Source organism: Podarcis liolepis (genome assembly GCF_965112155.1).
Source record: "Podarcis liolepis genome assembly, chromosome: 18".
NCBI classification, from domain to species: Eukaryota; Metazoa; Chordata; class Lepidosauria; order Squamata; family Lacertidae; genus Podarcis; species Podarcis liolepis.
Window position 1 is genome coordinate 2977687 of NC_139572.1, and position 26450 is coordinate 3004136.

Below are 26450 nucleotides of genomic sequence, written 5' to 3' on the forward strand. Positions count from 1 at the left end.
GCTGATATTTCAACTTCAATCTCTTGGCTAACACCCTATTCATTAGACCACAAAGGCCCCGGAAAGCCATTCTGGCAGGCCGTTTGTTTCCCCTAAACTGATTCAGACAAACCGTTTGTGCCTGGGGAATTGAACTGCATCCCGGGAAGGTGTCCAGCAAGTAATTCACTACCGGCAGCAACAACTTTTTGCAAGTGCCCTCTTATTTTGCAGGCGGCGAGGAAGGACCTCACAGCTGCTGCAGGGCTCAAGCGACCTACTCAACAAGTTCACCTAGCCGATGCCCAGCTTAGGGCTTGAACTGCCAGCAGAGGGCCTGGCAGGCTCTCCATCAAGAATACCTCCTCGGTTTTCTAGACGCACTCCCGCCAGCACTAGAACCTTAGGTGCACGGTAACGTAGCGGTGTAATTTAAGCACTAATGCTGTCATATGAGCATGGGAACACTAGGACTGTGGCGCATTAGGGCTTCAAAGCCAATGGAACTATTACAGTCAAACAGTGTGCCATGGGGCAGGGAGAAGCAGAGCCCGGGCTGCTCCAGGGGTTCTTCAACTCCAGTTCCCACCAGCCCCAGCCATATATCAGGGATGATAGGTGCTGGAGTTTAGCAACACCTGAAGAGCCACAGGTTCCCCATCCTTCCCACCTGGGGCATTTAAGCTTTTTGTGCCCTGTCCCTCTATGCTAGAGATGCACACCTGACCCTCCCTGTGAATGCACTCTCCACTTGCTGGACAGAAAACTTATTTTCATTGTTTTAAACTCCAGCGCAGGGACAGACAAAGCTCATCATTGTACCCCACAAGGAGAGTCAATCTTCAGTCTGTGCCACATGTAAAAAAACAACCCCAGGGACATAACTCTACACACACACACACACACACACACACACACACACACACAATTTTTGGGGATACATATGCCTCCCCCGGGGACGCGGGTGGCGCTGTGGGTTAAACCACAGAGCCTTGGGCTTGCCGATCAGAAGGTCGGCGGTTCGAATCCCCGCAATGATGGGGTGAGCTCCCGTTGCTCGGTCCCTGCTCCTGCCAACCTAGCAGTTCAAAAGCATGCCAGCTCAAGTAGATAAATAGGTACCCACTGTGGCGGGAAGGTAAATGGCGTTTCCGTGTGCTGCTCTGGTTCGCCAGAAGCGGCTTAGTCCTACTGGCCACATGACCCGGAAGCTGGACGCCGGCTCCCTCGGCCAGTAAAGCGAGATGAGCACCGCAACCCCAGAGTCGGCCACGACTGGACCTAATGGTCAGGGGTCCCTTTACCTATCCCTCCCCCACAATAAAGGATTCTCTTTGCTCCCCCATTAACACAAGCAGATACCTGAACAAGGCCAAAAAACACCGGGTCTTGGTTCTAGGTTCTACCACACACATTGGGATTCCTCTGCCTCCGCCACCACCGCCTCCCAAGCCAAAGAATCTTCAAGGCCACTGAAGTATAAGAAAATCCTTCCACTTCAGTACACGCTTTCTCGTGCCCGCTTTCATTAAGGCAAACAGTACCATCCATCAGCAATGCAAACGGCAACACGCTCCGCTTGCACGCCATATGGGTGGGAGAGGGACTGTTGGGAAAACACCAGCGGCAGAGACAAAGCCTTCCCTCAAAGGTGCAGCAATTCAAGACCCAAGCACCATCAGCTTCCCATCACCTCCAGCTCAGACTGACAGATGTTAAAAATCCCCCCTCCAATTAACAAAGTTTAATAATAATAATAATAATAATAATAATAATAATAATAATAATTTATTATTTATACCCCGCCCATCTGGCTGGGCTTCCCCAGCCACTCTGGGCGGCTTCCAAAAGACTATTAAAACACTATAATACATCAAACATTAAAAGCTTCCCTAAACAGGGCTGCCTTCAGATGTCTTCTAAAAGCCTGGTAGTTGTTGTTCTCTTTGACATCTGGTGGGAGGGTGTTCCACAGGGAAGGCGCCACTACCGAGAAGGCCCTCTGCCTGGTTCCCTGTAACTTGGCTTCTTGCAGTGAGGGAACCGCCAGAAGGCCCTCGGTGCTGGACCTCAGTGTCCGGGTAGAACGATGGGGGTGGAGATGCTCCTTCAGATATACTGGACCAAGGCCGTTTAGGGCTTTAAAGGTCAGCACCAACACTTTACCCCTCAAGGGTATAGAATCATAAAATTGTAAAGTCAGAAGAGCAGCTATGCCTATTTATCTTGTTCCCCCAAACACTCCTGGGGTGGGAAAGGGAACAGAGCAAGCAATTAACTCTTTGAAATGTTTCGTTTATGCCACTTTAATGCAAGGAAAGCACTTGGGGGTTTTATTGACAAAAGGAAGGTTGGCAACTTTTGGTCTCAACTGCATGCCCAGTTCTGGACAAGAGCAAGCTTTCAGTTCATATTATATTCAGCCCTGAGATCCCCTATTTGGAGGGAGGTACAGAACAGTGGCTTGGGGGCAGGGGCAGGCAGAATCGGAGATGTCTCTGAGCACATGCTCAGCTAAGGAATTGGTTTTCAGTAACAGAATTGAACCCAGCTGTCACTGGGCTAAGAGGAGGTGAAACCACAAATAGAGGAACAGACCTCCTGGCTGGCAAACAAGTTATTAGTGAATCCCCAAACACAATGACATGATTAGCCCCACAGGTGGGGGAGCCAGGTGTATGGCAGGAGCTGCTGAAAGGAAACTTAAGCGCCACAAAAACATCTAATTGTGCGTGTGCTTCTCTAGGGAAGCAGGAAGTCTTCGGCACAGCACAAACGTGGCTCAAGTTAAAGCGGGCTCAAGCCAGACAAAAGAGGCCAGGCTAGGCTATAGGTCTCTTAAGTGGCCCTCATCAGCCTTCCCTAACCTGGTGCCCTCCAATACGATGGATTACAACACCAAACAGCCCCAGCTAGCTTGGCTGCATGACGCTGAAGCTGATGGGAGCTGCAGTTCAAAACATCTGGAGGGCACAAGGTAGGGGAAGGCTGCTTTCCAGGGTCTCAGGCAGATGGGTCTTTTCCCAAATAAGCTGGTACTTACGCTGTTTAAACTAACAATGTCGGGGACTTCGGTTGGGACCTTCTGAATGCAAAGCAGATGGCCTGGCATTGAGACGCGGTCCCTGCCCAGACATGTTCACCCATTCGGGTAAAGAAGTCAAATAAGCACACTGTTTTTGTCTTAATTATGAGAAACATTTCAGCAATAATGAGAGATATGACAATGGCAAAATGACAAGCACACCGGCTGGGATGCAGAGCTGTAACACAAAGCAAGCTTCCCCACTGGCGGGGGGGGGGGGGAGTTACACTGAAAGTGTTATCTATAGATATTTTACAAATAAATACATGCATGTTTAAGAACAAGCATAAAATACCTTGCTGATCTTAACCCAGCAGCTATGTTGTGTCGATTAACTTGTGGCTGAGAGGATTTGACTCCTCAGCTGGTGCTAAACTACTTTCTCTTTTACTCAGGATTCTAGCCCTCATGGTACAAGATGATGTACACAACCATGCAGACCATGCTTGGAAAATACTCTCGTCTGTGGCCCAGCATTAATTGTGCCTCTCTACTGCTCATTACAGAAGCATCCTTCTCCTCTATCACCAATTATGGTTTCCCAAAAGCATACAGAGAGCAGGTGTAGTGTATCAGTGTTAGAAACTCAGATATATAAGCTAGGCGCCAAATGGCTCCTTAAACTAGAGCGGCAGTCACCATAATGGAATGCAGAGTTGTAGTTTTCAATACAGCTTTTTTGATCCTGAAATTAATTCTGATTGCGCAGATAAATTCAAATTCAAATATCTTTAATACAGTCAATGACCAGGAAACAATTTATAAAATGTGACATTAAGAGTAATATTGTGCTAGAAGTAGCAGTAAAAATATGGCCAATTCTCAGAGTTGGTGCTTATATTTATGACCAGGTTATTGCGCAGATAAAATATAATGGGTAGGATTCTACAGGATGTGTTGTTGGTGTGTGAAAACAGTCAAGACCCAAGGATCCCCAGGCATGAACCTCCAGGTGATGGAGACGTCAGGTTCTATCCTGGTGCCTGAACATCTTCACTTGGTTGCAAGTGGCCAATAGCCAGGTGCATAATGCGCCTGGCAAATTTTGAATGCTGGTATGTATGTATCCATGGGACGCGGGTGGCGCTGTGGGTTAAACCACAGAGCCTAGGGCTTGCCGATCAGAAGGTCGGCGGTTTGAATCCCCGCAATGACGGGGTGAGCTCCCGTTGCTCTGTCCCTGCTCCTGCCAACCTAGCAGTTCGAAAGCACGTCAAAGTGCAAGTAGATAAATAGGTACCACTCCGGCGGGAAGGTAAACGGAGTTTCCATGCGCTGCTCTGGTTCGCCAGAAGCGGCTTAGCCATGCTGGCCACATGACCCGGAAGCTGTATGCCGGCTCCCTCGGCCAGTAAAGCGAGATGAGCGCCGCAACCCCAGAGTCGGTCACGACTGGACCTAATGGTCAGGGGTCCCTTTACCTTTTTATGTATGTGTCCAGCAGAACAAAGCCAAGAGCCAGGGCTCTACCTCATAACAGCAACCCAACCTACACATGCAATACAATACAACATGTGACCCTTGGTGGGTAGGAGAGGGCAACATCATGTACCCTTCTTCCCACGACACCACAGCAGTAATGAGGACAACACTTGACGTCCCAATGTTGCTGCTTCATCTACAATTCATTCACTAAGGGAGAACTTTGGTCTCCACCAGCACCCAACCCCAAGCAAAGACGAACCAAGCATACCTCCCCACGCAGAGAAGGCAGTTCTTTTTATATCTCTTTCTCTGGGCACCAAGATAAAAGAACTACCCTGCCCGAATGAGTAATGGCTTTGCCTTGTCAACTTGAGCCAGAAAACTGGATCTACTCCGCAGGCGAGCCACACCCTAAGGATGGTTGCCATCAGACAGACAAGTCTCGCTGGAAGCTAGTTCTGAGTGCTACGGGAAGCTGAGCAACAACAGGTTCTTTGAGGGAAATTTTGCTGCACAGGACACTTATGACAGCATCGTGAACTTCCATCACTGCTGGTATCGCCAGGAAGGTAGAACTAGAAGCCAGTGTCTAAGGCTTGCTTTGCATGTGGAGTGACCCAGGTTCGATCCAGGTTGACACCTCCAGTTAAACAGGAGCAGGTGATGTAAAAGGCCCCTTCTGAGCCCCTAGAAAGCCACTTCCTGTTGGGGTATAAAACACTGGGCAGGATGGACAAATAGCCTGACCTGGTAAAGGCAGCTTTCAATGCTCGTATGATCTCTAATGCAGGCAGGGTGCAGTGGAGGCAGGGGAAAGTACTCTATTATTAGTATTAGTATTAGTATTAGTATTATTGCAGCTGCTGCTTTACCATCAAGTAAGCTTTGCACGAAGCAGCTCCAGGTGTTAAAACTTTACCACCAGGTATTAAAACTCAACCCAGCCTCAAGATCATTTCACATGGGGCTGAAGAGCAAATCTTCAGGAGAGTAAGGTAAAGGGACCCCTGACCATTAGGTCCCCTCGTGGCCGACTCTGGGCTTGCGGCACTCATCTCGCTTTACTGGCCGAGGGAGCCGGCGTCCAGCTTCCGGGTCATGTGGCCAGCAGGACTAAGCCACTTCTGGCGAACCAGAGCAGCGCACGGAAACGCTGTTTACCTTCCCGCCGGAGCGGTACCTATTTATCTACTTGCACTGGTGTGCTTTCGAACAGCTAGGTTGGCAGGAGAAGGGACCGAGCAACGGGAGCTCACCCCGTTGCGGGGATTAGAACCGCGACCTTCTGATCAGCAAGTCCTAGGCTCTGTGGTTTAACCCACAGCGCCACCCGCATCCCAGCCCTTGCTTAAGATCAGACAAATTCAGGTTTATCCAAGCTCTTGAAATCTACCACTGGGAAAACAGACATCCAACAAAAAGAACTTTCCTTTTTAAAAAAAAAACTAGTGCAGAGTTCAGGGCAGCTTTCCGTGCAAACGCATGAATACCGCTCCAAGTGTTTCGGCTCGCTTTAATAATGCGCAGTGCCCATCAATGGCTGTGCAGAAAGCACAGAGTGTGCCTACGGAGGAGGGTTGTCCAGGGACATCAATACCGAGAGATGTCACCACCACTGTTAGCAAGGCAGGACTCACCCACAATCTTATCACAAGCTTGGCTGAAGCAGGCATCAAGAGATGCCCAAGCACAATCCCAACCGCACAGGTCTAATGAATACTTGAGAGGCACCCTATTATTCACCAGTGAAAGGGGGAGAAGCAACTTGCGTGGAACTAATGGCTACACTGGAGGGGTACTGCTTAATTCTTGGATGTCAGGTGTGTGTGACTAAAACAACTTGCACGCAAGGAAGTTCACGTGCTGAAATATAGTCCATTGACGAAGCACACTCATTCTAGAGGGCTAAGGCAATTTGAGGATGTTGAAGCTAGGAATCTTTTCCACATACAAAACACTTTCCCATTCTGATTGACTCGCAAAAATTTGGAAAGGTAGAGAGCATTAAGATTCCCATGTTACAAAGAACTGAGGCTGAGATGTTGCAAGTGGCGCAAAGTCACCCAACAGAAATGACAATAAATGACAAACTATGGATATGGGGCTGGTTGTACTTGTCCCTGACCCTGCTCTGGCATGTTCCCTAACACATTAAATCCCATTTCCCCCCTTTTACTGAAGGGGCTCAGAGCAGCCAACATTTCCATTAAAATTACTGTAACACCCCCCCCCGCCTCAAAACATATCCTAAGCCAAGCATCTTTCTGCAAGGAGGAGGGACTTTGAAATCTTTTCAGTCTTCCAGCTCTATTGTAAATTATTTCTGGCCACCTCGACAAATATTCAGGCAAAAAAGAAAAGTGCAGGGTTTTCCGAGGTCAAGCAGAGCAGCTGTATGTAAATAAAGTGTGGCTATTTATACACAGCTCCATAGATTGCCACAAGCTAAGACAGTTTTGGCCTTTGGCTTTGTGTTAGATGGGATTCTGGTACACTGAGCAAATGCAGAACAAACCGCCGCTGCAGCCTGAAGATGGCATGGAGAAATAAATAAATAAACAGACCACGAGAGAAGCAAGCTACCTTGCACCAAACCGTTCCAACAAAACCTCTCATCTTCCAGAGCTCGGTCACTGCCATCTTAACTATTTTACCAGCAGCTCATCTCCTATGCCGTGGGGAACCCGGTTTGCTTGACCCTTCGTTTTAAGCAACACTTTCCTTAATGCTAAAACAAAATGCTACTAACAACAGCAGCAACAACAAGAAACAGGTACTTCTACATACCTAACTGAAAGCCCCGAGGAACAGGGTAGCAAAGCACAGAAAAGCAGTCCATATTATTTATAGGCTCTCGTTCCCTTGGATTATTTTGGGCTCCGCTGGAAGGCCGAGATAGAAATTTAATAAATAAATAGCTTTAATGGCCATGGAGAATTTTCTCCGGCTAGATGCAGTCCAATTCAGACTGATTTGGTACTAAGCACCACTGAGCTTGTTGCTGAGGGACCATATATAGGATTTGGATGAGCAGCCTCTGACTTTTGGTTTTAGGTCCTGTGCCATTTTTATGAATTTGCTGTATGTGAATTGTGTGCTAAGCATCCAACAAAGGGCCCTCCTCTTTTTTCTGCATTGGGTTGCATCAGATGCAGCGCCAAACCATGGTTTGGCCGACATGGGTGAATATTAGAAGAAGAAGAAGAGGAGGAGGAGGAGGAGTTTGGATTTGATATCCTGCTTTATCACTACCCTAAGGAGTCTCAAAGCGGCTAACAATCTCCTTTCCCTTCCTCCCCCACAACAAACACTCTGTGAGGTGAATGGGGCTGAGAGACTTCAAAGAAGTGTGACTAGCCCAAAGTCACCCAGCAGCTGCATGTGGAGGAGCGGAGAAGCGAACCCGGTTCACCAGATTATGAGTCTACCGCTCTTAACCACTACACCACACTGGCTCTCCAAAGGAGAGCCTTAAAGGAGCCTTGGGCTTGCGCGCTCCCTCTCCTCGCTCTGTGTGCATGGCAATTCTGTCCCTCCTTTACTTCCAGGAAAGGATGCAATTGCTGAGCACGAGGTGAGGAAGAAGGGCAAGGACGCAGCAGCAGTACAAGCACCTTTTATCAGATTCGGCCAGTATGCAGGCTGCAACCTTGCCTGGATGGAGACGGTTTGGCAACAATCACCCATGCTCTGCTACCTGAGATGGATGTGGGACTGCCTCTGAAAATGGCCTGGAAGATGCAGTTGGTCAAGAAAAGCACCGCAAGATTAACTGGGGCTAATCTAGTCTGTTTCTGTGCTCAATTTAAACCTTTAAGGCTCTAAATGACTTCAGACTAAGTGACCTGGAAGGCCACCTTCTCACATACATACCTGCCCACACCTTGCGATCCTCTTTGGAGGGCCTGTTCCAGCTGTCCCTGCTGAATGAAGCAAGGCAGGCAACGACCAAGGAGAGGAGAGGGCACTTTGGTGAAGCAATAGCCTTCCCAGGAAGGCTCACCCAGTGGCGTAACATGGGTTGCCAAAGCCCGGGGCAAGGCAAGTATCCTTGGCACTGCCTATCGATAGGCGGGAACTGAGGGGCAAAAGCTAAGCAACATACCCGAGTAGCAGCCGTGGCGTCCCGTGAGCACTGAGCATGGCAGAGAGTTGAATGGGGGATTGGTCGGGAGCAGGGTTCTTTCCAAAACCCGTGCAGAGGACATTGGGAGATTTAAATGTGAGAGGGAGGGCACACTATTTTTAAAATTTATTACAACTACTTTCTTTTGAAATTTTGCACCCCTAAGAATATTTGCGCCGAGAGCAACCGCCCCTGCGGCCCCACCAATGCTACGCCGCTAGCCACTCGCCTAGTAAAATTTCGTGATCTTTCTGGTGACAGGTGAATATATTTTTTTTCTAACCACCCCTTTAAAATTACTTAAGTAATTTAGACCTGTTTTTTAATGGTGGGGTGCATCAAGCTGTGGTGTGTTGATGCTGTTCTTGAATGGCTTCATGTTTTACTTTGTATTTTAATTTTTTTATAACTTATTTACTGTATGTCACCCAGAGAACTTTATGTTATGGGATGCCCTGCAAACATAGCAAACAAACGAAATTAAATCAGAGGCTCCTTGAAGGCTCTCTCTCTCTCTCTGAAGCAAACCAAACTCTGCCATTGTGCCTAAAATCAGCCCATTCCTATTGCATTATCTTTCTCTTCACCACAGAAGGAAAACAGTTTCCTATGAAACCACAAATAATGAGCAAGCTACAAATAAGCTTACAAATCCAATTTATTAAAACAACACAGATTATTGTGGCCACATTTACTGTGCCACATTCCACAGGATCAGGAAATTAAAAAACACTATTTGCTATTAGAATTTTATAAGTGTTGCGAGGACACCCAGAATTGACAGCACCCGTAACGCTGAGAATTTTGCTGTTGCTAACTGGCATCAGGATCTAGCACTTGTTAGGCCAACAAGCAAAGAGCATTCCTTGAATCTTTATGAAGGAAGTCTAGAGGAAATCCAGTCCCACTTGCAATAGGTCTACAGGTTGCTTGTCCAGTCTCGCATATACCTTGACCTAGACCAAGGGACGCGGGTGGCGCTGTGGGTTAAACCACAGAGCCTAGGGCTTGCTGATCAGAAGGTCAGCGGTTCGAATCCCCGCAATGACAGGGTGAGCTCCCGTTGCTCCTGCCAACCTAGCTGTTCGAAAGCACGTCCAAGTGCAAGTAGATAAATAGGTAGCGCTCCGGCGGGAAGGTAAACGGCGTTTCCGTGCGCTTCTCTGGTTCGCCAGAAGTGGCTTAGTCCTGCTGGCCACATGACCCGGAAGCTGTACGCTGGCTCCCTCGGCCAATAAAGCGAGATGAGCGCCGCAACCCCAGAGTCGGCCATGACTGGGCCTAATGGTCAGGGGTCCCTTTACCTTTTTAGACCAATAACGGGGAACCTATGGCTCTCCAGATGTTGATGAACTCCCATCATCCCTGACCATTGGCCATGTTGGCTGAGTCAGACTCAGATTGTAGTCCAAAATCTGGAGGACCACAGGTTCCTTACCACTGACATAGGTGGTCTACACCTACCTATTTTAGTCATTGTGGCCTTTTAAAAATAAAAGTATTTACTGCATTGTCGCCTGAAGTGGATTTGCACTGGTCATAGGTGACTTCTAAGAACCTTTGGGCTTTTCAGTTACCGTATTTTTCGCTCTATAAGACGCACCAGACTACAAGACGCACCTATGTTTGGTGGAGGAAAACAAGAAAAAAAATATTCTGAATCTCAGAAGCCAGAACAGCAAGAAGCATTGCTGCGCAGTGAAAGCAGCAATCCCTCTTGCTGTTCTGGCTTCTGGGATAGCTGCGCAGCCAGCATTCGCTCCATAAGACGCACACACATTTCCCCTTACTTTTTAGGAGGCAAAAAGTGAGTCTTATAGAGCAAAAAATATGGTATATTTTTCACCTGAGGTTTCACAGCTCAGATTAAAAATTTAAAATTCAGCTCATATAAACAAGGCTGATAGAAGCAGCTTCTTTCCTGCCACCTTGAGTGCTACTCTGACAATGGTAAGGCAGTATAGCTTATCAGTATTTTTCTTTTAAAAATTACTGCAGCAGCAACAACGTACTTGATGCTTTACCAAGTAACAAAGACAGGGCCCAACCTCAAGACACTTAAAGCAGAAATGTCAACAGTGGCTTAGCAACACACTACAAGGAAAGAGCTTGCAAGGAATGAATGTCTTTAAGTGCATTTCAGATGGGAATATGAATTAGCTTTATGAGGGATGGTGTAAGACTCAAGGAAAAGGTAGACTTTGACGAGAAAATGCTTCACAACTCACAGAGCAGAAATCTTCCCAATGAGTAGAACCCAAAGGACGAGCCATTCTTCTTGTCACATCCCCAAAAGTATTCAGATGACTGTCTACTTGCAACCCTGGCACAATGTTTATACTTTTGCAACCATCCTCATTTTGCATGCCGTACCTCTTAAGCATGGGCCTGATAGTAGAAGAAACTTTATGATCAAACTGCTTGATATTAAACTAAACGTGAAGAAATGTATGGAGGCGTAATCTAAATATTATAGTTGCCGATTTTAAGCACATTTTCAGCATAGTATAGTTTCTTCGATTTCAGGCTATGTATGCTTATTTCCTATAGAATGGCAGTTGAGTGAGCTAGGGCTTAGATATATTGCCCCAGCTCTTTTCCTACATACTGTACCGCAGACATCGCTGTTCAACATTTGGAGCACGGTGACTAAGGACGACATATACAAAGACTCAACCAGTGAGCTATTTTGAGGTTATAGATTAAAAGCATGAAATCCTTTAGAAGGCTTTACAAAAGTAACCCCCCCCCCTTCAAATTCAGCCATTCCCAGGATGGAAATTGATCTGTGGAAATCTGCCCGGGAACAAGAAATATAAAGGCACGTTGGGCACCCCAGGAGGTCTTATCTGCATGTGGCAGAGAAGTAAAAAACGAGATACAAAAGAGAATCTTCTTTTTAAGCCTTTATCCCTCCAGTGTGGGCTGCCTCGGCCTCAGAGGCTGAAAGCAAAGCCCTGCCTTTGCCAGCCGTGCTCAACACAAGAGGGGCAAGCTCCATGCATCATGGGGCAACATTGATGAATCACCAGTTTTCTTGTCCTACACAGGTTCTCAACCTCCTTCAACTGCAGGAAGGGGACTTAAGAGGCACAAGAGAGGGCAAAGGTCCGAATATGATGGCTTGTATAGGGTCACAAGGGACAAGGAGGAGAATGGTTCAGCAACCAATGCCCACCTTCCCTCACAAAGTGTGCAGAGGGACCTCAGATAATAATTGGAGCTCTTCACAAGGGAGACACTGGAGCTGCCGAAGATCCCAGCCTGATGACCTTATGCCCCAGCTGCATAGCCAGGTGCAAGCTGCCAGCTGCTCCACAGCCTTCGATTTGTACTGCCGAGCTAGAAACCCATCACCCAAAAGGCAGCAAGCAGGATGTCAGAGGATGTGGGGGTTTGGGGTGTGTTTGTTGTGAGAGGAACCCCAAAACGCATGTCAGAGGGCAACAAATGGCCTGGGCCTCTGAACTGATTACGGAGCTGGATATGAGCCCACAATCTCACTACAATCTCGATCTATATCCACATATTACCTAAGGAGTAATTTAAGAGCACCTGACAAGTATTATCCGCAACAGTGTTATCACTATATGCACCAACACATGTCCTCAACAGTTGAATCACCTCCCTGTGTGTTTTGGAAGGAATGGAGCCCAGGAAAGGAATAAGTCCAGTACCTCAACCATATAAAAGCATACAGTATGCTGAAAGAACCTTTCGCTGCCATGTCTGCTCCACCATCCAATAATCCAGGAGACAGATCTTTGCGTATCTGCTGGGAGCCCTCTAGTCTAATACAACCCACCAACTGGGGTCTCAAATCCCAACAGCAGCTACCTCTCCATTGGAGGTTGTGCTCCAAATCCCCATTTGCTTATCTGCAAAGTAGCAATCACAGACCAACAGCGCCCTAGAGAGAACCCTCCTCCATGTTTAAAGGCAGGACGGTGCCATATGGGCTTTCTGGAAGCACCTGGTTCAGTAATGTGGAAAGCGGGGCTTTGGGTGCAACAGACCAAGCAAGGTTCTCGTTTTTCTGAAATCCATTTGTGCACTTAGCTCCCCCACCCCATGGCTCTGCTGATATAACGACTCCCGCCCCACGCTCTCTTTCACCTTCTGTGGCCTTAACCCCCAACAGTGCCCACCCATTATTATTTTGAATCCAACCCACCCTAATTAATAGCTCATCCTTTTGGCACAGAGAAAGGTTGGAGATAGACGGAGGGAGGATGCCTTTCGTTAGAGTTTCTCGCAGCTCCTCTCACCCCCCCCCCAAAACTGGCCTTCTCCCAGGCCCTCAACTTCAACCCCACCCCCAAAATAGAGAAGAGTTAAGACCCCTTGACCCACCTTGCCCTGCAGTGCAGAGGGGGTAAGAGAGACAAGGGATAGAGGGTACAGAGAAGCGTGTGCTGGCCGTGGGGGCGGGGGGGGGGAGGTTTCCTTTGGAGAAACTCCTGCCTCATAGCTGAAAAAGTAGGGAGGTTAACCCAGCTTCCTCCCTCCCCACCTCTTCCTGAGCTCTGGGGGAGAGAAAGATCTGAAACTAAAGAGAAAGATCCAAAATAAAGGAAAAATGAACATTATAAGGTGGTTGACTTTCAGCAGCCCTGCTTGCTGATCGTCGGCCCCCTCCCCAAAATTTATGGCTCTTGTCGCAGAGAGAGATGGAAGGGGGAAAGCGGCAAGGAGGGTGGTTGCGAAGGGGGAGAAAAGCCCTTCCTTTTCACTGCAGGGTCCTCTGTTGGGGGTGGGGATAGAGAGGTCACTCTCTTCTCCAGCCAAATCCAAGAAATCCCTCAACATCCAGGATAAAAAAAGAGAAAGACAGGTAAAGAAGAGAAGGGGCTGAGACCTGTCTCACCCAAACAGTAATAAGGTGTGAGAGTGTGGTCTTTTTTTGGGGGGGGTCTCCTTCTTTTTTCCTTCCCTTACAACAAGGCTATTATGTGGAAACAGAGGAAGAGGGGGTGTCCTCCCCGTGGCCCCCACTTTTCCCCCACGTGACAGGGCCTTCCTCCTAAATAGTGAGTGAGGTCTTTTTGGGGGGGCTCCCTCTTTCACCCCTTACAACAGGGCTACTATGTGGAAACAGAGGGAGAGGGGGTGTCCTCCCCGTGACCCCCACTTCCCCCCTTCGCCCTGCCCCCCCACGTGGGCCTTCCCCCTAAGTAGTAAGTGTGATCTTTTGGGGGTGCTGCCTCCTTCTTCCCTTCCCTTACAGCAGGGCTACTATGTGGAAATAAAGGGGGATGTCATCCCCGTGACCCCCACTTCCCCCCCTCGCCCTGCCCCCCCACAGGACCTTCCCCCTAAATAGTAAGAGTAATCTTTTGGGGGCTCCCTCTTTTCCCCCTTACAACAGGGCTACTACGTAGAAACAGAGGAAGAGGGGGTGTCCTCCCCGTGACCCCCCACTTTCCCCCACGTGACAGGGCCTTCCCCCTAAATAGTAAGTGTGGTCTTTGGGGGGCTCCCTCTTTTTCCCCTTCCCTTACAGCAAGGCTACTATGTGGAAACAGAGGGGGGTGTCCTCCCTGTGATCCCCACTCCCCCCCTCGCCCTGCCCCCCACGTGACAGGGCCTTCCCCCTAAATAGTAAGTGTGGTCTTTTAGGGGGCCCCCTCTTTTTCCCCTTCCCCCCAAGTGTGGTCTTTTTTGGGGGGGTGTCCTCCCCGTGACCCCCACTTCCCCCCACGTGACAGGGCCTTCCCCCTAAATAGTAAGTGTGGTCTTTTTTGGAGGGGCTCCCTCTTTTTCCCCTTCCCTTACAGCAAGGCTACTATGTGGAAACAGAGGGGGGGTGTCCTCTCCGTGACCCCCACTCCCCCCCACGCCCTGCCCCCCACATGTGACAGGGCCTTCCCCCTAAATAGTAAATGTAGTCTTTTAGGGGGCTCCCTCTTTTTCCCCTTCCCCCCAAGTGTGGTCTTTTTTGGGGGTGTCCTCCCCGTGACCCCCACTTTCCCCCACGTGACAGGGCCTTTCCCCCTAAATAGTAAGTGTGGTCTTTGGGGGGGGCCTCCCTCTTTCCCCCCTTCCCTTACAGCAGGGCTACTATGTGGAAACAGAGGGGGGTGTCCTCCCCGTGACCCCCACTTCCCCCCCTCACCCTACCCCCCCCACAGGTGACAGGGCCTTCCCCCTAAATAGTAAGAGTGCTCTTTTGGGGGGGCTCTTTCCCCCCTTACAACAGGGCTACTATGTGGAAACCGATGAAGAGGGGGGTGTCCTCCCCGTGACCCCCACTTCCCCCCCACGCCCTGTTCCCCCCACACGTGACAGGGCCTTTCCCCCTAAATAGTGTGGTCTTTTTTGGGGGGTGCTCCCTCTCCCCCCCTTCTCTTACAAGAGCGCTATGTGAAAACAGAGGAAGAGGGGGTGTCCTCCCCATGACCCCCACTTCCCCCCACGTGACAGGGCCTTCCCCCTAAATAGTAAGTGTGGTCTTTGGGGGGGATCCCTCTTTCCCCCCTACCCTTACAGCAAGGCTACTATGTGGAAACAGAGGGGGGGGTGTCCTCCCCGTGACCCCCACTTCCCCCCCTCGCCCTGCCCCCCCCACACGTGACAGGGCCTTTCCCCCCTCCCTTCCCCCCCCTCACCCGATCTCGTCGGCGCTCCCCACGCTGTTCATGGCGGGGGCGCGAAGGCCCTGGGCCCGCTCGGCTGCCCCTCCGCCTCCTCCTCTCTGGCCGCTGCCTCTTTCTGCTTCCTCCTCCGGCGCTGAGGTGAACCCGAGCGGGGTGTGAGGGGGGGGGGAGAGAGGAGGAGGCGGCGGCGGTTGTGGCTGCTGCTGAGGCGGCTTTCCCTCTCTTCTTCCCTTCCTTCCTCTCCGGCTCCGCCGCCGCCTCTCCTCCTCCTCCTTCTCTCGGGGCTTTTCCTATTTTACCTCACACAAGAGGGCCCCGGCGACCGAGCAGCAGCCAGGCGGGCGTCGCGCGCATGCGCAAGCGGCACGCACGCACACGCGCGCGCGCTCCCGCCCCTCCGTTTCCCTGCGGCCGCCAACCGCCGCTCCCGGCCGGACAAGCGCCGCACTGCGCTTGCGCCAAAGCGCGAGCAGGCTTGAGGAGGCTTTCTTTTCCTTCCTACGCTCCACCCACTATTCGCCATTGGCTGGTTCTAAACGGGGTTTACCGCAGGGGCGGGAGAGGGCGACGCGGGGAGCTGAAGGGAGGAAGAGGCGGCGCGCACGCGCGTTGCTCGTCAAGACGGGGTTTTTTCCGCGAAAGGCATTATGGGAGGTGTAGTTTTTTTTAAAAAAATAATTCGTTAATGTAGGCGGAGAAAACGTCTCGCCTTCCTAAAGGATGATGGGAAGTGTAGTTTGTAGCCGCTCGCACGCAGAGCACGTCTTTGCGCCCGCCTGAGGGGTCAGGAAGAGAAAGGGTTAGAGGAGAAAGGTGCGCATGCGCTGAGGGAACATAGCGTATTTTGCCGCCGCAAGGCTTCATGGGGGTTGTAGTCCGTTGGGCTGAGGGGATGAAAATGGGATTATTATAGGAAAAGGCCATTTGTGGGGGGGGGGGATGTCTGTTTTAAGAGGATTAAATAGATTCTAAGGGGGAAGGAAAAGAAGCTTTTGGTGCCAGCCCCCCCAAAAATGCCTTTTAGTAGGAAAGGAGGCACTCTGTACATGCTCAGAGACACATTTTATCCTGAACTCACATGTACGTGATTGTGCAGGGAAACTCACCTACTGGGGGAAAAGTAAAAAAATAATAATGCATTTATTGCCTGGCTCATTTGGCCTCTGGTGGCCCTCATAAAGTTGCTCAGAGTGAAATGCGGCCCTCAGGCCGTTTTCTTAGGGCCAGTATAAATTACCTGGTGCATATTGGGGCAAATAAATAAATAAGCAAATGAATTTCACGTGGACCACGAATAAAACCTCGAAGGGTCTTGATGGAGACGTCGACCCAAGCGGGCAGCAGCCCTGACAAAGGCAAATCCCATGCCAGGGATCATAATAATAATAATAATAATAATAATAATTTATTATTTATACCCCGCCCATCTGGTTGAGTTTCCCCAGCCACTCTGGGGGAAAGGAGCTGAAAATAAAACCGCCAGTGCCATGAATGTCATCATGCAAATCTATAATAATAATAATAATAATTATTATTATTATTATTATTATTATTTATTATGTGTCCAGTTCTGCTCGCTTCATGTCAAAAAAAGGATATTGCAGAGTTGGGGAAAGTTTCGGGAAAGGGCAGCAAAGGGGAAGGAGGAAATGTTGCAGCATTGAGGATTATTATCATTATTATTATTATTAGTTTGGAGGAAAGGCGAGCCCGAGAAGCGACCCGAGACAGAATTATATGCATAATTCTGCAGAAAGCAGACAGATACCATATTTTTTGCTCTATAAGACTCACTTTTCCCCTCCTAAAAAGTAAGGGGAAATGTGTGCGCGTCTTATGGAGCGAATGCAGGCTGCGCAGCTATACCAGAAGCCAGAACAGCAAGAGGGATTGCTGCTTTCACTGCGCAGCGATCCCTCTTGCTGTTCTGGCTTCTGGGATTCAGAATATTTTTTTCTTGTTTTCCTCCTCCAAAAACTAGGTGCGTCTTGTGGTCTGGTGCGTCTTATAGAGCAACAAATACGGCAAGTGTTTTCCTCCTTTGCTAGAACTTGTGGACGTCGGGCGAAACTGGATGTTGGAAGATTCGGGATGGAGAAAAAGGAACTGCGGAACTCACTTTTGCAGGAGGCAGCGACGGCCACAAACCTTAATAGCTTTAAAAGAGGATACGTAGGACAAACTTGCAGGAGTGTGTGTGAACACTATCAGCGGCTACCAGCCACCATCGCAAAGACAGTATTACCTTGGGGAGAAGAGTAAACCCTATACCAGGGGTCAGCAAACTTTTTCAGCAGGGGGCCGGTCCCCTGTCCCTCCGACCTTGTGGGGGGCCGGACTATATTTTGGATAAAAAATTCCTGTTGTTGTTTAGTTATGTCCGCCTCTTCGTGACCCCCTGGACCAGAGCATGCCAGGCCCTCCTGTCTTCCACTGCCTCCTGCAGTTTGGTCAAACTCATGCTGGTAGCTTCGAGAACACTGTCCCACCATCTCGTCCTCTGCCGTCCCCTTCTCCTTGCGCCCTCCATCTTTCCCAACATCAGGGTCTTTTCCAGGGAGTCTTCTCTTCTCATGAGGGGGCCAAAGTCTTGGAGCCGCAGCTTCAGGATCTGTCCTTCCAGTGAGCACTCAGGGCTGATTTCCTTCAGAATGGAGAGGTTTGATCTTCTTGCAGTCCATGGGACTCTCAAGAGTCTCCTCCAGCACCAGAATTCAAAAGCATCCATTCTTCGGCAATCAGCCTTCTTTATGGTCCAGCTCTCACTTCCATACATCACTACTGGGAAAACCAGAGCTTTAACTATACAGACACCCTATATATAGAAAGGAGTAAACCAGTGATATTTTAGGGAGCAGGCTAGCAGGCGGGGGACATGACTTACATCACAGGAACCTGCACAACACAAAACAAAACAAAACAAAACACTGTTGCTGTATGCAGGTTTTATTTTATTGGTTTTTTATCGTATATTTTGGAAATGTACATCCAGTTTTTTCCCCTTTTAATTTTTTTTGGGGGCCCCCAAGAGAGTGAGGCCCTAAGCTACAGCTCCTTTAGCTTATACGTAAACCCAGCACTGGGTGAATGCATGCAAGATTTATCCAGCAGGTGTCCCCTCGTTCCTTTCCCATTTGGAAATGGGCGTTGCAAAATGAGGGGGGGGGGGGGAGGCATGGAATCACCCTTCCCTTTTCAACTCAGCACTCCTGAGTTGCAGACTCAGCTGTTTTCCCCTCCCCTTCGCCCCCCAGCTTCATCTATTTAAAGCCAACTTATTTAAAGTCCAAAGGGGTTCCTGCTGGGATCTGTTAAATCTCCAGCTCTCTCTTTCTCTCTCTGCCTCTCCAGCACAAGCCAACATGACTTCCTCCTCCGAAACCGCCCAACCAATTTTCCTGGAAGGGGAGAACTGCAAGCCCTCCTGGAAAGAAGCGGCCGCGGGGTACAACACGACGGACACCCACTTGGAGATCATGGGGAAGCCGGTTATGGAGCGCTGGGAGACTCCCTACATGCATTCCCTTGCTTCCGTGGCAGCTTCGAAAGGTAGGCTGGTGCATGTACTGTATTTTTCGCTCTATAAGATGCACCAGACCACAAGACGCACCCATGGAAATGCCATTTACCTTCCCGCTGGAGTGGTACCTATTTATCTACTTGCACTTTGACACGCTTTTGAACTGCTAGGTTGGCAGGAGCAGGGACTGAGCAACGGGAGCTCACCCCGTCGCAGGGATTCAAACTGCCGACCTTCTGATCGTCAAGTCCTAGGCTCTGTGGTTTAACCCACAGCGCCACCCGTGTCCCTATAATTTTGAGAAGTAGCTTCTAGTAAATGACTTTACAATTGTTAATATACAGCCTATTACCTCTACGTGTTTTTTTCAAGTGGATTTGCGTAATATAGGTAATTCTAGTGGTTTTGAGCTACAACTCCCAGACCCTTTAGCTAACATTCCAGGGATTATTGGACGCGGGAGCAGCAGTGAAGGAATGTGCTTTAGCCTTTTCCGCCCCTCACCCCAAGTCTTCCTGCCTGAGACCTCCTTGTGTTGCAGCAGAGTTAAGAATAGCCACTCTGCAAACTATCTCCCCCTTTAAAAAAAACGCTTGTCTGTGGGTTCGATTCAGGGGTTGGGCTTTTCCCGACAGCTGTGGGCTGAGACGTGGAATGTAAGTCTACGGGAAGAATGATTCTCTTGGATAGAGCAAAAAAAATCTAGATTTTTCTTACAGCATCTTTATATGTTAACAGTGAACCCTGACCTTCTCGTGTTTAGCCAGAAGGCCAACACACAAACTTGTTCCACGCACTTTTGTCTCTGGCAATATTTAAGGGGGGCATGCTTCCCCCCCCCCAGATGATAGGCAATGCCATTCAAATGGTGTCCGTGCTCCGCATCTTGTGATTGATTATGCGGGGCGGGTCTTACCTGGGCCTCCCCAATATTTTATTCAAATTGGCACCCCTGCTTCCAGACTGATCAGGCATGTGTTGGGGGGGGGGCAGCCAATTTAGAAGCCGACTTTTGAATTTTGGACCCAAGACTTTTTCTTGCTCGTACTGCACTTGCTGCCTGCATTGAATTGTAAGTAAACTTTTTGTTCAACAACAACAATTTTATTGTTTATACCCCGCCCATCTGGCTGGGTTTGTTTATCTTACTTAAAAAAGTGTGCTTCATTCTATGCAACGGGGATGAAAGGGGGGTGTCAGCAGACCCCAAAGAAAAGGCATTAAAAGCCGCAATTGCCTTATTCCTGCACTTTAGCAGGCTGCAAAATGTAAGAGCCTTTGACTCTGCTGAAAAGGCTTCGCAGTCCATTCACTTTTTCTATTTCTCCCACACATAGGTGGGAAAGGAGGTTTAAATGTCCCTCTGCAGATTTAACCCTCAACCTGTCTCCTTAGTCTGCTCAAAGAGGCACGGCCGCTAACCGGACCTCCTTGCTGTTGTGTGTCGCACTCAGGGGGCCGGGTGCTGGAGGTGGGTTTCGGCATGGCGATCGCCGCCACCAAAATCGAGGAGTTCAACATCGAGGAACACTGGATCATTGAGTGCAATGAGGGTGTCTTCCAGCGGCTGAAGGAGTGGGCGAAAACACAGCCTCACAAGGTATGTCAGAAGAGCCCTAAGGCTGAATCAGGTCATAGAGGGGTGTGTACTACCGTATTTTTCGCTCTATAAGACGCACCAGACCACAAGACGCATCTAGTTTTTGGAAGAGGAAAACAAGAAAAAAGATATTCTGAATCCCAGAAGCCAGAACAGCAAGAGGGAGCGCTGCGCAGCGAAAGCAGCAATCCCTCTTGCTGTTCTGGCTTCTGGGATAGCTGCGCAGCCTGCATTCGCTCCATAAGACGCACACACATTTCCCCTTACTTTTTAGGAGGGGAAAAGTGAGTTTTAGAGAGAAAAAAATACGGTAAGCTGTTCGAAAACCAAGGTACAAATTTTAATAATGTTTTTCTGCTTCAATTTTATTTCTTCTTTTGAGTCTTCTTTGCTCTCCAACAGCCCCTCTCTGACCCAAAGAACCAAAGCAGGTTAAACTGCAAACCGAGAGGAGTTGGGCAAACTTTTCAGAGCTGATTCCCAGCTGCTGAGTCAGTTGAGTGGTCAGTCATTAACCTCCTCTCCTCTGCTCTGGTCCCAAGGTCGTCCCCTTGAAGGGGTTGTGGGAGGACGTGGTCCCCACCCTGCCCGAAGAACATTTCAACGGTAAGCAAGAGACCCGATGAAAAGCTTTCCTCCCTTTCTCTCAGGACCCCAGAACTGGTGTGCGTCCAATTAAGCTGAACAAACTGGGAGATTCAGGACGGGTCAAATAAAGCCCTTCTTCGCCCCACGCATACTGTGGAACTCCCTGCCACAGTAGGCTATCAGGACCAACTTGGATGGCTTTAAGAGGGGATTAGACAAATTCATGGAGGGGAAAGGCCATCAATGGAATCTATGTTCTGTCTCCTGGTTGGAGGCAGAAATGCTTTTGAATTCCAGAATAAGGCAATAGTAAGTCTTTCTGTCTTCCGCACAAGAGTCTCTCTGCTGTGATCATATATTAAAATGAAACCCCCACAATTCTTTTCTTACTGTGTATCCATTAATTCGCACCCAGTTCCCAGTTCCTGTTGTATTTGCTGTACAGGTTTTTTTTGGGGGGGGGCAGGAAGGTATGGAGGATTCCCTGGTCCTGAATGGGGTCACTGTGCCCCCGAAGGACCAGGTGCGCAGCCTGGGAATCATTTTGGACTCACAGCTGTCCATGGAGGCTCAGGTCAATTCTGTGTCCAGGGCAGCTGTCTACCAGGTCCATCTGAGACCCTACCTGCCCACAGACTGTCTCTCCAGAGTGGTGCATGCTCTGGTTATCTCCCACTTGGACTACTGCCATCCGCTCTCCGTGGGGCTGCCTTTGAAGGTGACCCAGAAACTACAGCTAATCCAGAATGCGGCAGCTAGACTGGGGACTGGGAGCAGCCGCCAAAACCATATAACACCGGTCTTGAAAGACCTACATTGGCTCTCAGGATGTTTTTAAGCACAATTCAAAGTGTTGGTGCTGACCTTGAAAGCCCTAAACGGCCCAGTAGACCTTAAGGAGCGTCTCCACTCCCATCGTCCAGCCCAGACACTGAAGTCCAACTCCGAGGGCCTTCTGGCGGTTCCCTCATTGTGAAACATGAGGTTACAGGAAACCAGGCAGAGGGCCTTCTCGGTGGTGGCACCCGCCCTGTGGAACGCCCTCCCACCAGATGTCAAGGAAATAAACAACTACCTGACTTTTAGAAGACATCTGAAGGCAGCCCTGCTCAGGGAAGTTTTTAATGTTTGATGCTTTATCGTATTTTTAATATTCTGTTGGGAGCCGCCCAGAGTGGCTGGGGAAACCCAGCCAGATGAGTGGGGTATAAACAACAACAATTATTATTATTATCCCAGTTTTTAAAAATCATCTCTGATTTTTATGAACTCCCAATCCTCCCTTGCCATTGGCCATGCTTGTTTTGGCTGAAGGGAGCTGTATGTCAGCATCGTCTGGGGGCCAGGTGTTTCCCACCTCTGGAATAAAGAAGTCCACCTTTTGCTTTAGGAGGTGCGGGAGACTCCTAAGTTGGCAAGTTCTACCTTTCTGGCCCCGACCTGGCCACAGTGATCCATGCGATGGTCACCTCCAGGCTTGACTACTGTAATTCGCTCTACGCAGGGCTGCCCTTGAAGCTGTCCCAAAAGCTCCAGCGGGTGCAGAATGCTGCAGCGAGGCTCCTCACGGGGTCTCTGCCATGGGAGCATATTCACCCAGTGCTTTTCCAGCTGCACTGGCTCCCGGTGGAGTACAGGGTCAGATTTAAGGGGCTGCTTTTGACCTTTAAAGCCCTTCATGGCCTAGGACCCTCGTACCTACAGGACCACCTCACCCGGTATGCCCCACGGAGAGCCTCAAGGTCCATAAATAGCAACACCCTAGTGGTCCCAGGCCCTAAGGAAGTTAAATTAGCCTCAACCAGAGCCAGGGCCTTTTCAGCAGTGGCTCCAGCCTGGTGGAACATTCTGCCTCATGAGACCAGGGCCCTGCAGGATCTGATTTCTTTCCGCAGGGCCTGTAAGACAGAGTTGTTCCGCCTGGCCTTTGGCTTGGAGCCAATTTGATTCCCTCCCCCTCTTTCTTTTTTCTTTTCCTTTCTCCTCCTGCAATGAGGCTACATTTTAATATTTTAATGTTTCATTATTTTAATTTTGTTTTTAAGTTGTAATCATCCAACTTGTTTTTATTATTGCTTGTAAGCCGCCCTGAGCCCGGCCTTGGCTGGGGAGGGCGGGGTATAAATAAAAATTATTATTATTATAATATTATTATTATTATTTCCTGTTTCTTTCCTGCAACCTCCAGGAATCCTCTACGACACGTACCCTCTCTCAGCCGAAACCTGGCACACTCACCAGTTCAGCTTCATCAAGGTAAGGCAGTTGCAAAAAGCGAGGTGGCTTCCTAAAGAAATATCGCAAACCCAAAAGCAAACCCTTCAGGGCAGGAATGATCAAGAGTATTTTTTGAGCGCTCCCTGGCAGTTCCTGGGAAGGTAGCAACAGGGATTGTGGCTTTCCCTTTGTCGCTGGCGATTGCAGGGCGGTCAGTTTTGAAATCCAGGAGCTCAGCACGGCAGCCGCGAATATAGCCTGAAATCAGGGCTGGGTTTAGGTTTGATGAGACCCCAAGCTCCTGAAGGTAATGAGGCCCTTTCTACGTCCAGCTGTCCTTTGTCAACAACAAATTGTCACTCTTTTTTGTGTTGAATACATGCTATATGGTAATTTATGGACCCAATAGGTATCTAAAGCCATTTGCACATAACAAAATATGTATTTTATCCAAGTAACTGAAATACAATTAAGAAGAAGTATATTTAGGGGGGGGGTCTCCAAGAGAGTGGGGCCCTAAGCTATAGCTGGTTTAGCTTATACGTAAATCCGGTGCTGGCTGAAATCATGTGATGCAGGTTTTAATCTGTTTTTCGTTTATTGTCCTTCTTTCTTTTCGAAAGTCTTAAATCATGGCTGCCAGTTTTTCTAAATTTAATAAATGGAAACTGAAATAATAATAATAATAATAATAATAATAATAATAATAATAATAATAATAATATAATAATAATAACTTTCCTGCAGGGCCATGCTTACCGCCTCCTGAAGCCCGGAGGGGTCCTCACCTACTGCAACCTGACCTCTTGGGGAGACCTCCTCAAGAACAAGTATTCGGACATCGAGAAGATGTTTCAGGTGAGGGCGAGGGAGGGCTTTGCGGGCGGGTGGAGGCCAGGGAACAAGAGCTCTGTGTCCGTGCGAATTCTAGTCTGGCTCCCGCAAGTAGACCCACCCCATAGATTTAAACGGCTCTCATTGCCATTCCTCTTCCTTGGATCGTTATAAGAAAAAAAAACCCCAAGGAAAACTGCGTTTTAAAATTCTCTGCTCTCTGGCACCCTCTGGTGTCGGATGTTCATAGTGCATTCAAATTGCTGGTTCTTTACAACCGCGTTTCTTGTGTGGTGGGTTTAAAGTCTCCTCAAGGCGCTTTCCTCCCGCATTTTAGGAAACACAGGTGGAGCACCTGGTGGAGGCCGGTTTCAAGAAGGAGAACATCCACACGGCCGTCATGGACCTCGTCCCTCCGTCCGACTGCAGATACTACTCCTTCCCCAAAATGATCACTCCCGCCATCATCAAGTAGAGCTGCCAGCCCGTTCCCCGACCGGCCAGCTCTCTGAGGAAGGGCATGTTGACCGCAGCAGGCGCAGCCGAGACGGTCCGCTCTTTTGCGGCCAAACAGAAATCGGGGAGGGAGATGGCCTCTCGTTTTTCGAGCCTCCGGGCACATGGACACGAGCCCTTTGGCCAAAAAAATTGCAATCTGTTCTGTCGATCAAGAGAATTCTTTTCCACATTGCCTTGTCTCCTTTCATCTCTGCCGAACGGCAAACTGGGTGTAACTCGGTTGCAGACAACGCATGCAGAAGGTCCGTGGATCGATCCCTCCGGTGGCGTCTCCGTAAGCAGGGCTGCGGTAGACCCTTCTCTGCCTGCAGACCCCACACAGCCCCTGCCGGCCCTTGTAGATAGATGGGCTTCTGGTCTGATTTGGTAACAGGCCGACTTCTGTTCAAATTTGCCTTTCCATTCAGAACCATGAGGACTAGGGACATGACTTTTCAGCTCAGCACCTGTGTGGCCTGTGGAAGGCGCCGGGTTCCATCCCCGACATCTCCATTTGGGAGAACGGCTGCCAGCCAGTGTAGACCGTACTAAGCCGGATGGATCAGTAGTCTGGCTACGTATAAGTCACCAGCCTATCTTCTGTTGCTGTAGTAAAGGTAAAGGGACCCTTGACCATTAGGTCCAGTCGTGACCGACTCTGGGGTTGCGGCGCTCATCTTGCTTCATAAACTTGCCGACCCCTGCTCTAAAGGCAGGCGATTGGTCCATGCAGCCTGCTGAGGACTACTCTGTCTGGCAGCAGCTCTCCAAACAAAGGTCTTTTTTACACCCGCCTCTTTTTTAACCAGAGTTTGAACCCGGGGCTTCCTGCCTCCAAAGCACAAACTTTTATCCCCTGAGCAAACAGGCTGCCTTCCGGAAGTCGACCCGAACGACGCTGGGTCTCATCCCGCTCTTGCTATCGCAGTTTCACATTTACCGTATTTTGTGCTCTATAAGACTCACTTTTTCCCTCCTGTAAAGCAAGGGGAAATGTGTGTGCGTCTCATGGAGCGCATGCAGGCTGCGCAGCTATCCCAGAAGCCAGAACAGCAAGAGGGATCACTGTTTTCACTGTGCAGTGATCCCTCTTGCTGTTCTGGCTTCTGAGATTCAGAATATTTTTTTCCTGTTTTCTCCCTCCAAAAACTAGGTGCGTCTTGTGGTCTGGTGCGTCTTACAGAGCAAAAACTGTGGTATATCCCAACTTATTCCTAACAAAGGAGCTCGACTCGGTGTGTTCAGTTCTCCCCTCCCTCATTTAATCTTCACAACAACCGTGAGAGGTTGGTTAGGCAGAGAGCTAGCGACTGGCCCGAAGTCACCACTTGCAAAATGTGTGAATGGGGTGTGTGTGTGTTAGCGTTCCCAGAACCGCAACTTCAGCTTTTAAAAAGAAAAGCTTCTAGTCCCTATTATGGTGTTGTTTAGTTGTGTCCGCCTCTTCGTGACCCCCTGGACCAGAGCACACCAGGCACTCCTGTCTTCCACTGCCTCCCGCAGTTTGGTCAAACTCATGCTGGTAGCCCTCCTGATGGTAATACAGTGGTACCTCGGGTTACATACGCTTCAGGTTACAGACTCCGCTAACCCAGAAATAGTGATTCAGGTCAAGAACTCTGCTTCAGGATGAGAACAGAAATCGTGCTCCGGTGGCAGCAGGAGGCCCCATTAGCTAAAATGGTGCTTCAGGTTAAGAACAGTTTCAGGTTAAGAACGGACCTCCGGAACGAATTAAGTACTTAACCCAAGGTACCACTGTATGCCTCAAACCTTTGAAGGTGACCCAGAAACTACAACTAATCCAGAACGCGGCAGCTAGACTGGTGACTGGGAATGGCTGCCGAGACCACATAACACCAGTCCTGAAAGACCTACATTGGCTCCCAGGACGTTTCCGAGCACAATTCAACGTGTTGCGGCTGACCTTCAAAGCCCTAAACGGCCCAGTATCCCTGAAGGAGCGTTTCCACCCCCATCGT

General features: G+C 49.3%; 2 protein-coding genes and 1 long non-coding RNA gene across 13 annotated transcripts in view; 1 reads left to right on the top strand and 2 right to left on the bottom strand.

Annotated features, from left to right (window-relative positions):
- Nucleotides 1-15660, bottom strand: part of DAZAP1 (DAZ associated protein 1) — a 51629-nt gene extending 35969 nt beyond the window's left edge. For 6 of the 10 annotated variants that reach the window (XR_014521018.1, XR_014521019.1, XM_083484029.1 and 3 more), the window contains exon 1: nucleotides 15224-15660. Coding sequence is in view for 6 of the 10 variants with exons in the window: in XM_083484029.1 (XP_083340155.1) it covers nucleotides 15224-15255 (32 nt within the window). In the remaining 4 variants the exon portion in view is untranslated. The remainder of the gene's footprint in view (nucleotides 1-15223) is intronic. The other 4 variants (XR_014521017.1, XM_083484031.1, XM_083484033.1 and 1 more) reach the window with 3 other exon arrangements.
- LOC310697646 lies at nucleotides 5933-10223 on the bottom strand. Its single transcript, XR_014521133.1, has 2 exons — nucleotides 9920-10223; nucleotides 5933-9565 (listed from the first exon to the last, which is right to left on the bottom strand). It is a non-coding gene; the product is annotated as an uncharacterized lncRNA (long non-coding RNA).
- Nucleotides 15661-16079: 419 nt separating the features above from the next.
- On the top strand, nucleotides 16080-24658 carry GAMT (guanidinoacetate N-methyltransferase). Of its 2 annotated transcripts, none has more exons than XM_083484149.1 (7): nucleotides 16080-16291; nucleotides 18563-18760; nucleotides 20186-20331; nucleotides 20874-20937; nucleotides 23108-23175; nucleotides 23884-23994; nucleotides 24308-24658. In XM_083484149.1, the coding sequence occupies exons 1-7, from the start codon at nucleotides 16225-16227 to the stop codon at nucleotides 24443-24445; spliced, it is 792 nt and encodes a 263-aa protein (XP_083340275.1). In that variant the 5' UTR covers nucleotides 16080-16224; the 3' UTR covers nucleotides 24446-24658. The 2 variants fall into 2 exon arrangements, with proteins under 2 accessions (XP_083340275.1, XP_083340274.1); XM_083484148.1 differs by lacking the exon at nucleotides 16080-16291 and adding an exon at nucleotides 18177-18294.
- Nucleotides 24659-26450: the final 1792 nt, after the last annotated feature.

Coding starts and splice junctions, on each gene's coding strand:
- GAMT (XM_083484148.1), top strand. CDS start 18,192: ATGTACATCCAGTTTTTTCCCCTTTTAATTTTTTTTGGGGGCCCCCAA. Junction 23,176..23,883: donor ACCAGTTCAGCTTCATCAAG/GTAAGGCAGTTG, acceptor ACTTTCCTGCAG/GGCCATGCTTACCGCCTCCT. Junction 23,995..24,307: donor ACATCGAGAAGATGTTTCAG/GTGAGGGCGAGG, acceptor CCCGCATTTTAG/GAAACACAGGTGGAGCACCT.